Source organism: Paramisgurnus dabryanus, chromosome 23, assembly GCF_030506205.2.
Source record: "Paramisgurnus dabryanus chromosome 23, PD_genome_1.1, whole genome shotgun sequence".
NCBI classification, from domain to species: Eukaryota; Metazoa; Chordata; class Actinopteri; order Cypriniformes; family Cobitidae; genus Paramisgurnus; species Paramisgurnus dabryanus.
This window is the reverse complement of record NC_133359.1, coordinates 10014193-10029435: the sequence shown is the minus strand read 5'-3', so window position 1 is coordinate 10029435 and position 15243 is coordinate 10014193. Positions and strand designations below refer to the sequence as shown.

General features: G+C 38.5%; 2 protein-coding genes across 2 annotated transcripts in view; both read left to right on the top strand.

Moving 5' to 3' along the window:
* The window catches only part of LOC135781486 (neuroplastin-like), a 35713-nt gene extending 27039 nt beyond the window's left edge, over nucleotides 1–8674 (top strand). The window contains exons 4-8 of the mRNA XM_073813384.1: nucleotides 918–1051; nucleotides 1175–1448; nucleotides 6502–6523; nucleotides 6638–6713; nucleotides 7763–8674. Coding sequence (XP_073669485.1) covers nucleotides 918–1051; nucleotides 1175–1448; nucleotides 6502–6523; nucleotides 6638–6698 — 491 coding nt within the window. The 3' untranslated portion in view covers nucleotides 6699–6713; nucleotides 7763–8674. The remainder of the gene's footprint in view (nucleotides 1–917; nucleotides 1052–1174; nucleotides 1449–6501; nucleotides 6524–6637; nucleotides 6714–7762) is intronic.
* A 1653-nt stretch (nucleotides 8675–10327) lies between these two features.
* Nucleotides 10328–15243, top strand: part of hcn4l (hyperpolarization activated cyclic nucleotide-gated potassium channel 4l) — a 46076-nt gene continuing 41160 nt past the window's right edge. The window contains exon 1 of the mRNA XM_065291997.1: nucleotides 10328–11423. Coding sequence (XP_065148069.1) covers nucleotides 10762–11423 — 662 coding nt within the window. The 5' untranslated portion in view covers nucleotides 10328–10761. The remainder of the gene's footprint in view (nucleotides 11424–15243) is intronic.

The following is a 15243-nucleotide window of genomic DNA, read 5'->3' as shown; positions in this document are numbered from 1 at the left end:
CACGACGTGACGTCGTAGTGACCGACTGAAAGGGAACGTCTCGGTTACGTATGTAACCCTCGTTCCCTGAAGGAGGGAACGGAGACGTCACGTCCCGTCGCCACAGGGCTGCTCCCTGCTGTTTATTGGCCGGTCACACTTTCCGGCTTTCTCAGCGAAAAAGAAGCTAATTTCCATATTTGCACCTGTGGCTTATATACGCACCTGGCGGGGCGGCGCCAGCATTATGCAAATATCTCAATGCCAAGTTCATTGGCGTTTTAGTAGTATTCGAAGCAGATTGGTCTCTCTAAGCGAGTTCCCCAATTCGTCGGTCACGACGTGACGTCTCCGTTCCCTCCTTCAGGGAACGAGGGTTACATACGTAACCGAGACGTTATCCTGCTGTTAGCTCACAGGCACCAGATGGTTGCCGGCCTGTCTGTCTGAGGGGGTGGAGGTGTAAATCTCTCTTAACTCGGTTAGAATGAATTAACCTCCAACATTTTTTGAAAATTTACTGAGCATAGAGACACTATCTTGTTTCTAGCCTATTTGGAAATGAATTAATTTGATATAAAAGCTTTGAATATCTGTCAGTTTGAAACCTTTGAGACTGTGAATCATCTCTTTCTGCCCTTAATATTCAGTGTATGTGATTTTATAATTTAGCATGTAATAATTATTATTTCATATTTCTCAATAAACAAATGTGATCCTAAGCGATACCCAGGTTCACTAAGTTTATATGAAGGAGATTGCACTGTCGTAAATCACTGAATGTAAAATGACTTTTAGCTAGGTTTTCACAGGCAGGGTCACATATATATTCTTCAAGTAAGAAATGACGATAAAAGATCAAGGTACCCAAGGTTTTTGCAGTGAAATGCAGTTGTAATATTAAAGGGTCTTAATGTCCTTTCCCCGTCCTTTCTTAGCTGCACCAGACATCACGGGGCACAAGCGCAGCGAGAATAAGGTTGAGGGGGAGACAGGCGTCCTCTACTGCAAATCTGTCGGTTATCCTTTTCCACAGTGGACCTGGCGTAAACTCAATGGCAGCAACAACTTGGTATCTTTACGACACTGCCATTTTAATACTTTAAATGTTCTGGTAGAAAAAAATAGTTTATCCAAAAATTCAAAGCATGCCATCAGTACATAAATCTGTTTTCCTTCACCCTCTTTCACCCAGGATATTGACAACTCCTCCGGACGCTTCTTCATCAGCAGCAAGGACGGCTACACTGAGCTTTCCATCATCGACCTGGACCTCACATCTGACCCTGGAGAGTATCAGTGCAATGCGACAAACACCATCGGCACCACCTCCATGACATCCAGGCTGCGCGTCAGAAGCTACCTGGCCCCTCTGTGGCCCCTCCTCGGGATTCTTACTGAGATTATCATCCTGGTTCTCATCATCGTCATCTACGAGAAGCGCAAGAAGCCTGATGATGTGCCCGATGGTGAGTGTTGGAGGTGGGGTGGGGTTCATTGTGTACTGTATTGTACACAGTGTGGACTATTGATGATTGTCAGAGAGATCCTTCTATACTTGTCCAAGGCATATGAATGCGCTTAAACTAATTTAACTCCTTATATACACTCACCTAAAGGATTATTAGGAACACCAGTTCAATTTCTCATTAACTCTTTCCCCGCCATTGACGGGATATCTTGTCAATCAAGAGAAAACGCTTCCCCGCCAATGACAAGTTTTTCCGTCTTTCCGCAATACCGCTATTATCCACTAGGTGGCGCCCTTCCACAACTTTTTAAACCCGGAAGTATTGCCCTATGGAAAGCTGCTGCATGTCCGTGTCTGTTTTAAAGATCGCTCTGAATGGGATCTCTATGAAAAGTCCGTCACAAAAATGGAATTATCTCTGCTTTTTGCTCAAAATGTGGTGTTTTTGCAGAAACCTACCCATATTCAAAAGCTGATTACAAAAGAACCACTAAAGGTAGGATGAAACTGTTTTTTTTTTGTTTGAAAGCAGAGGGTCTGTTCTTTCATTTGGTATATTGTATGTTTATATATTTGAAGAAGAACATTTTCTGGAAGACATTAAACTTTTGTGAAAATCATGAAAAACGCTGGCACTGGCTGGCAACTTTTTTTTAAAACGCTGGCGGTGAAAGAGTTAATGCAATAATCTAATCAACCAATCACATGGCAGTTGCTTCAATGCATTTAGGGTAGAGGTCCTGGTCAAGACAATCTCCTGAACTCCAAACTGAATTCCAGAATGGGAAAGCAATTTTGAGTGTGGCATGGTTGTTGGTGCCAGTATTTTATAATCTACTCAGTTAATGGCATTTTCACGCACAACCATTTCTAGGGTTTACACAGAAAAAGGAAATACATCCAGTATGCGGCAGTCCTGTAGGCGAAAATGCCTTGTTGATGCTAGAGGTCAGAGGAGAATGGGCCGGCTGATTGAAGAGCAACTTTGACTGAAATAACCACTCGTTACAACCGAGGTATGCAGCAAAGCATTTGTGAAGACACAACACGCACAACCTTGAGGTAGATAGGCTACAACAGCAGAGGACCCCACCGGGTACCACTCATCTCCACTACAAATAGGAAAAAGAGGCTACAATTTGCACAAGCTCACCAAAATTGGACAGTTGAAGACTGGAAAAATGTTGCCTGGTCTGATGAGTTTCGATTTCTGTTGAGTCATTCAGATGGTAGAGTCAGAATTTGGCGTAAATAGAATGAGAACATGGATCCATCATGCCTTGTTACCACTGTGCAGGCTGGTGGTGGTGGTGTAATATTGTAGGGGATGTTTTCTTGGCACACTTTTGGCCCCTCAGTGCCAATTGGGCATCGTTTAAATGCCACTGCCTACCTGAGCATTGTTTCTGACCATGTCCATCTCTTTATGACCACCATGTACCCATCCTCTGATGGCTACTTCCAGCAGGATAATGCACCATGTCACAAAGCTCGAATTTCAAATTGGTTTCTTGAACATAACAATCGGTTCACTGTACTAAAATGGCCTCCACAGTCACCAGATCTCAACCCAATAGAGCGTCTTTAGGATGTGGTGGAACGGGAGCTTCATGCCCTGGATGTGCATCCCACAAATCTCCATCAACTGCAAGATGCTATCCTATCAATATGGGCCAACATTTCTAAAGAATGCTTTCAGCACCTTGTTGAATCAATGCCGTGTAAAATTAAGGCACTTCTGAAGGCGAAAGGGGGTCAAACACAGTATTAGTATGGTGTTCCTAATAATCCTTTAGGTGAGTGTAGATTTCTAACGGCACTGAACACTGTATTTATTTAAAGGAAGATAATTTTTAACTTTAACCATTCACCTGTTTTCTAAAAGCTGTTAGATTCGCTGATGCTTTCCAGAAAGCCGTTTTTTCTACTGTCACAAGACCTAATTGGAAGCATATACTGTACTCTGTTAGGTGATCCTGACCTGCTGTCTTACTCAATAATTCACCCTGAGGAAATCCAGACCAAACACACACACACACACACACACACACTAATTCTTCTTCTGTTGGGCATTGTCAGGTCATCTGGACACTGGTCTGATATTCAAGGGGGAAATATGACACCGTACTGTAGGATAGATAGTGGCAAGTGAATTATTGATGTATGTGAAGGTGTTGTCGCACGCCACCTATAATTGGAAGTGGAAAACAGACCTCATCTGTCTATCAGGATGTCCAATAGTCCTGAATTAATATAATTTATCACACGCTTTACTTGACTCTGATTGGTCAGTTACCCCATTCTCATAGAGGTCAAATAATGTACCAGACCTGAAATGACCCGAATCACTTTTTACACGAACCCGAGGTGCATAAATCATTTTTTTGAAAGATCTGACCTGAGACAAACCTGAGAAAATTAGTCCCGAGTCCGACTGGAACCGAATGTAAGTGGCACTGATGTGTGTAGTCTGCCCTGTACTCTCATGTTGTTACAAACCTGTAAAAATGTCTTTGTTCTAATGAACACAAAGGAAGATATTTTGAGAAATGTTTGTAACCAAACCATTCGTGGACCTCATTCACTTCCATAGTAGGAAAACATAATACTATAAAAGTGAATGAGGTCCACGAACGGTTTGGTTACAAACATTCCTTAAAATACCTTTGTTTGTGTTCATCAGAACAACGAAATTTATACAGGTTTGTAACAACATGAGAGTGAGTAAATGATGACAGAATTGTCATTTTTGGGTGAACTATCCCTTTAAATTCATAGATGCTGCTGCAGCGTGTTGCACATTTCACAGTCCAAAAAGGCTTTGGTTATTTCAGACATTGTGTAACATCGCCACCTAGCGGTTATGGGCAGCAATAGTTTACCACCATATGAAACCCAATTTCTTAAACTGCTTGTTTTCGTCGTAAACACTCAATATTGTATATTTTGTGTGCATGCTGACATTTATTTGTACAAATACTGCTGTAAGGTGTAAATTTAGTTTCTGCTCTGGCATTCGTTCTTAGTACAATCTGCATATTTTGTGCTCTGCTGTGCCGTGCCTGTGGTTTTTTCATTTTCTTAAATCACTGCACAATTTATTTCAGCGGTTAATTCACAGATTTAAAACGTATCCTAGGAAACCCCTCTTGATTTAGGTATTAACAACGTAACACATTTCTTTCTCTCTGTATGGCACTACCTGTAATACTGTGGTAAGTGAATGATTTGCATGCAGCTTGATTAATTATACAGAGATTGCCTGTATAGATAATTTCTTCTACTCGTAGACTGTTTACATTAATTGTTTTGTTTGAGCTGAAATGACTTTTTAGTTTGTCTTCATTACTGAAACATCATCCATTGACGTTTTAACCTTCAAATGACCTCTGATTGTTCTGTACATCCTCTTTACTTGTGTTCGGTTAAATGTTTATAAATGTTGGCATGAGCATGAGATTTCACCTTTTTTATTTTTCCTCTTTGAATTTGCAGTAAAAACATAAGGTAACGCTTTATTTGAATGGGGTGTTCATAAGACTGACATGACACGTGTCACATGAACATGAAGGAGATTCTATGCACATTTATGCCAACTGTCATTAAGTGTCATTTGTTCGATTATGTCATTTTTAATGCAAAGATGACATCGTTTGAAATGTCTTTGTTATGACAACTTGACCTAAACCAATACATCATAACTTGTCATTAAAATGTCATTAAGTTTTAATACTATGTCAAATAATTTTAAATACCTTAACAAAATGCAACAGACACATAAAAAGATTATAGTTAACTTTATGTATGTGCACAATACATTAAAAACTAAAAACTTACAGAACTTCCTCACACAGAGGGTTCTGAAATTTTCAGACATAGAAGATAAAACAAACAAAACATTTAATTAATTTAATTTAATTAACTGTTTTTGCAGTGATATGGACCCAACACTGCATGGCTTAACCCATTATTGTACTATTTTCATTTAATTTTAGGTTAATCGGTGTCCAAATGCAATATTATTTTAATAATTATTATTATTATTATTGGATGATTGATTTTATTTCTTAAACACATGGAAGAAACTTAAAAAACTGACGCTGTTATAAAACTATATGAGAGAGTATAAACACTTAATGACATTTTAATGAAAAATTATATTTGTATCACTGTAGTTGAGGTCAAGAAAAATATTCATGACGCTGTTATAAAACTATATGACAGAGAATTAACACTTAATAACATTTTAATGACAAATTATATTTGTATCACTATAGTTGAGGTCAAGAAAAATATTCATGACGCTGTTATAAAACTATATGACGGAGTATTAACACTTTTTTTAATGACACATGGAATTTGTATCATTGGTAAAAAGTGGTCAGTTATGTTGTCTTGGTAATGTCAAGTTGTCATGACAATTCGTTAATGTCAAGTTATCATAACAAAGACATCTCAAACAATGTCATCTTTGCATTAAAAATTACATAATTGAACAAATGATGCTTAATGATAGTTGTCATATACATGCATTAATTCTTCTTCATGCTCATGGCAGGTGTCATGATGATTATGAAGGTGTCATGTCAGTCTTATGAACACCCCTTCAAGTAAAGTGTTACCAAACATGAATGTATAGTCATAACCCAAATGTCAAATATTCGTTAGGTTTTAAATATGATGCATGTGTATGTACATATGTATATGCATGTGAAGTCTTTACATGAAGGTTGGGTGGATTGGATTGAGGTATACTACGCTACATTGCATGTTTTTATTATGATGTTCCTACTTGTATAGTGAAACTTATATAATGACGTAATCCAGAGCATTTCATTTTGATGGAAGAAAGTCCTTGTGTACAGTATTATGCAGTAGCTTATAGTAATACAGTGCAATAATAACTTCAATATTGTGGCACTGAGTTGTTTATGGCTACTTGATACGGTCACTTTATGGCTTTTATATGAAATATTATGCCAGTTGGAATTGATACAGCATGAAACGACATAAAACTAAAATTGTTCTGCTTTTCCTGCTTTTGCCAAAAGACGACGAACCAGCGGGACCAATGTAAGTATCAGATTTACATTTTAATAAGAGTTTGTATGATGTAACTGTGCCAGATAACTGATGCCAGCAGTATTTAATTTTGTGCTAACTCTTGTCATGTTCTCATCCTTCAAGGAAAACCAACTCCACCAATAACCACAAAGATAAAAACTTGCGTCAGAGAAATACAAATTGATTTGATCAAGATAAGGTAACTATTTGAGACAGATGTACGATTTTTTTTATTATAAAAAGATATTGGTGCAAGATATTTACACTAATAAGTGTTTTTGCAAACAAGTGATGGCTAGACCAATTTTAAGTAGAGTAACCACACGTTTAACATATGACATTTAAAGGATTAGTCCATTTTCTTAAAAGAAAAATCCAGATAATTTACTCACCACCATGTCATCCAAAATGTTGATGTCTTTCTTTGTTCAGTCGAGAAGAAATTATGTTTTTTTTTTTTTTTTTTGAGGAAAACATTCCAGGATTTCAAGGGTTTCAAAAGACTCTAAAAGATCCCAAATGAGGCATAAGGGTCTTATCTAGCGAAACAATTGTCATTTTTGACAAGAAAAATAAAAAATATGCACTTTTAAACCACAACTTCTCGTCTTTCTCTGGCTGTGTGGTGAGCCAGCGCGACCTCACGTAATTGCGTAATGACGTCGAAAGGTCACGTGTTACATATATGAAATGCACATTTGCGGACCATTTTAAACAATAAACTGACACAAATACATTAATTAGTATCATTCAACATACATCAACGTTGGAACGGTCCTCTTTCTCCGCACTTGTAAACACTGGGGCGTAGTCTCGATACGTCACCCGTGACCTCTTGACATGATGACGTATTTACCGGAGAAAGACGAGAAGTTTAAAAGTGCATATTTTTAATTTTTCTTGCCAAAAATGACGATCGTTTTGCTAGATAAGACCCTTATGCCTCGTTTGGGATCGTTTAGAGTCCTTTAAAACTGCAATTTTAAACTGCATTAAATCTGTTACGTGTTGGGGTCCATTAAAGTCCATTAAAATGAGAAAAATCCTGGAATGTTTTACTCAAAAAACATAATTTCTTCTTGACTGAACAAAGAAAGACATCAACATTTTGGATGACATGGTGGTGAGTAAATTATCTGGATTTTTTTAAGAAAATTGACTAATTTAATCAAAGTTAACATCTAATTATTTCTGTTAATTTTGAGCAGCAATATTAACCAGTTTGTCACTGTTGTTTGTTGTCTACAGATAAAGACATGCACATCATAACCATATAAAAGTTATTCATGAACGGTTCAGCGGATACGTAAACAAAGTGGAAAAGTTGGAAGACGGAAATAAATTGAGCATCCAAGGCATGCCTTGAAAATCTGGTTCGGGAAAGATCTATGAACAGAATTGAACCTGAATTTAAAGCGTGAACATTTTCTTGCATGATTGTGTTGCTTTTAATTTCTAATCTTTTTCCATGCAAAAACTACAAAAATATAATGCATGCAAAATATTCTATGATTTGATACAGGCCTTTTTGTTTGCGTATTTTTTTGCGTATAAGAATGACGTCTATTTCAAGCAAGCCTTTAACTTATCACAAATATGCCACCATATTTGTGGTATGAACGTTTTTATGTACAGATTATCATATTTACCATTTGATAAGGTGGCATTAGAATCTATTAAACAATTAAGGGCTTTGCAAATTGTCCTGCCATGTTTAATTTGTACATGTATTGTACATTGATGTATGAAATCACTTGAAATATCTATAGTTACCTGAATGTTCTTCATACTTATGCACTTATCTCTTTAAAAAAAATATATTCTCCCAAACCAGTGACTTCATTTCTGAGTCCACGTGGCTGATTGCTTTTTATGTATGCATAGTATACAGCATGGCTTTTATTCTATGCAATATCTATACATACAGTGAAACAATTTTTTATGTTAGCTTTTAGTTGTGTATTTAAGCTTTAATATATATTTTAGCAGAGTACACCGTTCAAACCATGACAAACACTCCACATGGTTAACTCATTACTGCATGAGCTACTATGAACTATAAAGGGTCCACTAGGACAGAATGTGAAGAGAAATGAATATTAACTGAACTACAAGGCATATACATGTCATTTTTAACAATTAAAACATCCAAAGTCAAAATTGTTGTCGTTTTTATTGTATCATGCACAAGTCTGAATTGCTGTTTAATTTTGTTATATTTATATGCAAACAAAATAATTTTTTTTAAACGAAAAATTTTCAAGCACTCAGCTCAGTGTACTTTACACAATGTTGCATTGTTTTTCAAAATAAGTACTGTAAGTAGCATCTGGTTCGGTGTTAGTAATTTTCTTTGTGGGTGTATATTTATTTAAGGGGCAGATAATGGCTCTTGCAAGGTTTGGTTGGCATAAGATTGGCACTGTTACGCCTGCAGGCTTTGAAGAAATATGTCTGCGTACCACAGGGGGGCATTGCTTACCAGGTTAAAACAGACCTTTCTATAACAGTTTGGATGAAGCATTTACATAAGTATTATTATTACATCATTCATATCATTACCATATGAACTGTATAAGTAATTTCTGTAAATGTACATTTTGTTTGCATACAATATATATTAAATAGGACATCATAATACAAATTAGACAGATGTTCTGCCAGAAATACATGAGATGCTTTAGCTTTGACACAGCATAGATATTCATTCTGTAGTCTAAACCAGATTTAATTGAAACTCAATAATGTGGTAATGTGAAATGAACTGCCTTCATGCTGTAAATGCATACACACATAACAAGGTGAAATTTGCTTAGACTTATTTAATAAGTATTTACGTCACCTCACAACTTCATTAAAGGTGATGCACACTTATACACAGACAAAAGTCACATGCATCTATAATAAAAATAATAATCTCATGGCCATTTTCCACCAAAGCCATAGTGATGGAGGATTCAAAGAAAGGCAGAGTTTGTCACAATGCATTTTCTGCTTAAATAGCAGAAAGCTGTCTTTGTCCAGGCTTACAGATTATCGTGCCATTATTCTCTCTGTGAGTATCTGGGTTCATCAGATCACTAGGTGCCATCTGACATGTTTCACAATAATACCAGGACTTTAGTTGTTTTTAAAATAAGCATTCTTGTGGATGCATGCATGCATGCATTTTTTAATCCTTAATGCTTCATCATTTTAAATACATCTTAGAATTAGCTTAATGGAAATGTGTCTTTGTGACAATGAAAAATGCCTAAAACTGCATTTGCATGTGTGCCCAGCGTGCATGAAGGATCAATTTAGACTGGAAATACATCCCATGAATGTTCCAGACCATTAGGTACACTTGAGATTGTGTATGATACACTTGCAAAATGAGAATATTGCTTATGACGCGCCTTTTAATTTAATATCACCGCTGACACGTCATAAACATGAAAACGAGACCCATGCTAGTACGGTCGTGAGAAAACAACCATCATCCCTGTTATAAATTATTTACCAAATCACCTCGTTGGGCTGCTGGGAAAACTCCTCCAACTAACCACTTGCATGTGATGATAAATGACACCCAAGTCATGTGCCTGATATTGTCATTGTTTTATCAATGCCTCGCTGTTAACGTTGAGAAATAGAAACCCTTTAACACGTCATGACGTAAAATCATGAATGACGCAAAAATGTTACTTTTGCCATACAGTAAAAAAGGTTATGCACTGCAAACATCATCAAATCAGTTGCCCGAGCTCGCCAATGTCAAATGTTTTTCGCAATAGCCCCTAGCAGTCGGTTTAGGTGTTGCGCGCTTATTTGCTGTCTGCGCTTCTATGGCAACGCAATAGATTATCCATCCCCGTGCACGTTACCACAACTGGACATCTTTTGCACAGTGGATCAATGACGGGAAACGACCGCGTAATCGCGTTTTGAGCTCGGTAACGTGTGTTTGAAGAGTACTTTGAAGAGGACGTTGCGATGATTTGTCATTGAAGCGCACGTCTGATTGTTTCTCATTCAGACACGTCCGCGCGTCTCCCCGCATCCAGTGTGCGCGCTTTGATTCTGCGCTCTCGGTGTCTGGTATTACAAGAGCGTACGGATGCAGCGGGATGCATTCGTATTGTACATTCATATTTTTGACGACTATACGCAAACTAAGTAGCCTATAATGTGCGTTTTCCGCATTCGTCTTAGTTCTCGCAAATGCTACGGACTGTGATTTGTAAGGTGGTCGTTTTTAACTCACAATGGATAAGGTGCATTTTTCCATGCGCAAACGGCTCTACAGCTTGCCACATCAGTTTGGGAACAGGGGTGCCGTGACACGAGACGGCGAAGACGGCGACAAGGACACCCGCAGGAAGAGTGTCAAAATGAAGCATCTTCCGTCACCTTCCTCCATAGGGAGCACTAAAGGTGTCGGCGAGGCCAAGAGCGGAGACGCGGAGACCGATGTGGGGAGACCTTTCCGAACCAACGTGAACGGCGACTGCCGGAGGTTTAGGGGCAGTCTGTCATCCATCACCAGCCGGCATGCCCCAGACGCGGATTTGGCGGAGCAAAGGCACCTCATCACCGAGGGGGATGCCAGCCCTGAGGGAGACAGTCCCTTGGAGCAACCCGAATCTGAGGAGAGCCAGGGCGCGCGGGGTGGTGGTGGCGAGGGGTCACAACAGGCGTCCTCTGAAGAACAGAGTTTTATAAAGTTGGAGGGTATCGATCAGATCATGCCGGACGATGAGAGGTTATACCAGGCTGGGTTTATGCACAGGCAGTTTGGAGCGATACTTCAACCGGGGGTCAACAAGTTCTCGCTTCGAATGTTCGGGAGCGAAAAGGCTGTGGAGCGCGAACAGGAACGGGTCAAATCCGCAGGCTTTTGGATTATTCATCCGTACAGTGACTTCAGGTAATCCTTCCGTCAATTGTCAGTAATCGTTGCGTATGCCTATGTTGCTGTATTCCCACATTCTGTCAGCTATACCAGAGGTTGGTCTTTTACTTAATATTGACTTTGGCCTGACATCAGGCCTCCAGCAAGAAGCCCGCAAAAATGATTACATTTATTTTGTACTCACTTCAATTTAGTTTTAACAATACTAAATACATCTCCCTTTCTATTTCTGGTTTGCTTTGCAGTTCCTGCTCGGATCAGTAAAAATTGTCTTTCTGTGTCCTTGAGCTTGTCAAGGAGATTAAAATTAGGCCCTGCGAACTCACCTGGTCATATTTACTCCTTGTTTATATGAATGACATTGATACCATTCAAACTGAACATTCACATAATACAAGGGCAAACAGCGTCACCAATACCACCTGTCTCTGACTACAACGTGCCTCTTAGGAGTTTTGTGATGGGCTGTGCTTTATCAGCATTAAACCCTCATTATTGCTGTCTTCATTGAGGTGGTCGCTTAAAACTTTTCCACTACAAAGAGGTTCTTTTTGGAACCATACAGCCTTTAAGCAACCTTTATTTTTAAGAGTGTTGCACAAAACCACTGTCTCTAATCCCCTATACCCTTAACTGCAAATAAATCACATCATATTTAGATTGATAGTTCATTTTTATGTTGCATGATGTATCAATAATTCATACCAAAGTGACTCAAAATAAAGCTTTGCTCTTTTGGACAGGCTGGGAAATAGGGTGATCAAAATGGGTTAACATGACGGCAGGCATTATTGGGAGCAAACATCAGAGAGGATTATGACAATACAATTTATTTAATGGAATGGTTAGTGTAGCTCAACTGTCCCAAGTTGGAGGGGGCAGTGCTAGTGGGCAGGTACTGTAGCTGAAATGAACCATGACGCTCCTAATGAATGACTGCCATGTTTGTTTGTTTTTTGTTTTTTTTGTTTGTTTTTTTTGAGGGGGGGTATTAGATGATATTAAAGGTGACATAGAATGATTGAACGGAGTATTTATCCTTGTTCTGTGATGTGACATGTAGACAAAAATGTTTTTGGTTTGGGTTTGTAATGCCTTAGAAGCTTCCTAAAAACCTCTCTCAGATAGCTCTATTAGGGTGAGGGATTTTAAACAAGTGGTTTTGCACCTATTTGGCTCCCCCTTCTGGCTTAACTTGCAATCTCATTACTGATTGGTAGGGGTGGGCAAAAAAATCGATTCTTAGATGAATCGCGATTCGGACGTGGGCCGATTCTGAATCGATTCACAAATGTCAAGAATCGATTCTTAAATGTTAGTTTACAAAATAACGTCACGTTATCAGAACCAAAAGGCGGAACTCAACTGGGGGAGCGGTGATGCACACGGACAACTTAAGAGAGCGCGCCCTGCAAGAGCGCATAGCGGAGCTTACAAGAGCAGAAGAGAAAGAACACTTTAAATGCTTGTAGGACTATACTGCACATTGAATTTAGGGCTGTCACCATTACTCTATTCTTTTTGAGGAGTTTTAAAAAAAATCCTTGAGTACATGTCGAGAACTCCTTAAAATAGCGGAGATGCGGTTTAGTGAAACAAACAGTATCAGAAGCATACAAATCAGCGCTACGCTGCCTCTCTCTCCCTCTCGTTTGCTCGCTCACACACACCGTGCGTGTGAATCAGGAACTGCGTGAGGCAAGAATGCGCATCCATGTGAATTTTGGAAGTTAAAGACGACTGAGCTGCAGTGGCCTGGCAGAACACATTTGAGAAGAAAGGCGCAGCAACTCAAAAAGACCTGCATGTTTCACAATTACTCCAAAAGACCATAATGACAATTTTGCACGTGGAGCAGCAGTTGTGCGATCTACCGGCATTGCCTTTGCGATCGACGTATTGGACACCCCTGCCCTAAACCATCCGCAGACTGTTTAGATATAACATGAATATACTTCTGTAAAAATATGCACATAGTTTGTTATTCAGTCGCTGGGTGCGCTGCATTATATAAATACAGTAATACTGCCAATCACTGTGTATAATGATGATGATTAGACGCTTAACGTTCGTGGAAGGTAATGCCGGTTAACATATAGAATTAATATGTCACATTAAATTAATATTTTTACTGGTTTTAATGTCTTACAACAGAAACAGGACATGTATGTATATAAGAAAGACATTATTTATCGCTAGTTGCATTAAAGTACAGTATATGACAGTTCAGAGACTAGCAAAAGCGCAAACATTAACCTGGCTTTGAAAGCAAATGCGATGTAATGACGTCACAGATATGCAAATTAGTACGTCAAGAATCGATTCTGAATCGAATCGGGACCCTAAGAATCGATTCTGAATCGATTCATGAGGGTCCAAGCGATTCCCACCCCTACTGATTGGCTGACTTTGCTGCCACTCAAAAAATGTAGCCAATTATTTTAAAGTGGAGGGGCAGTTAGATGCCTGTGATGTCATAAGCATCAGTTTTTCAGATTGGGTTGTTTTCTGGCTGACATTTCTAAAAGAGGAATTTCTATGAGACTGAGATGTTTAGCATGTCTAGCACTTTTTGTATGTTTGTGAATGCGGGTAGACAACCATTATTCAACAAAGACAAGGTAAAATGGTTTTTCATTCTCTGTCCCCTTTAAAACTTTAAGGTCAGGGCCATGCTAATAGTGCCAATGCTGGATCCAAGTTAAGGGGTAAGTTTCTCTGAAAAAATACAATTCTGGCATCGCATCGATCACACTTCACGTAATTTTTTTTTTAGGAGACCACAAAATGTGATACACTCTTTATACGCTACATCTGAAAGTGGATGATCTCAAAATGTTTACATCCCGTTTTATGTCTCTACTTCCGTTCCACGTATAAAAGTAAATAATACACATTTGGGAAAACATTACAAAATGTTCATTTTAAAGGTGACATAGAATGAAAAACGTTTTTACCTTGTCTTAGCTGAATAACGGTAGTCTACCCACATTCACGAACATACAAAAAGTGCTAGCCATTCTGAACTAGGGATCGGCCAATATGGATTTTTCAGTGCCGATGCCGATACCGATTTTTGTTTCATCAGCCTTAGCCGATGACCGATACAGGGTGCCGATTTTCTTGAGCCGGTATTTGGAGCCGATGCTGCTTTTGCTCACTCAATTTACATCATAAAAATGACACAATGATGATGACAAATGTTACAAGTCTCAATTAAAAAAAAAGTTACATTTATTAAACTTAAAAAAAAACTATATTTAACAAATAGTAAAAACAGGTGATGGTGCTATTGAACCATGAACTGCACTCTCCACAATGATGAGGAACTATCAGCAAAGGATATTGATTTCTAGCACTTTACTACTACAAATATATATAGGGGTGGTTTCCCAGACAGGAATTATCTTAAACTAGGACTAGAGCTTACTTGTGTCCATTTTGAGGCAAAACACAGGGCACTGATGTATTTTAAGTAGGGGCGGGACTCGATTAAAAAAATTAATCTAATTAATTTGAGGCTTTGTAATTAATTAATCGAAATTAATCACATTTTAATCACATAAAAATATTTGACCTGAGAACATTGAGAAGTTATTTTTCACATGGATTTTTAGTATACCATGAATAATGACTGAATACATAAGCTTAAGCAACAAAATTTTGTTTATTTTTGTTCAACCAAGTCGTTGTACTCGGAGTCGGGCTAACGTCCACGCTAGCTGCGATATGTTTTGCATTGAGATGATACTTGAGGCTCGATGTGCTGCGGGTGATATGTGAATTCCTTGTTGCATAGCTTACACACAACCATGCTCTTATCGACGCTTCCATC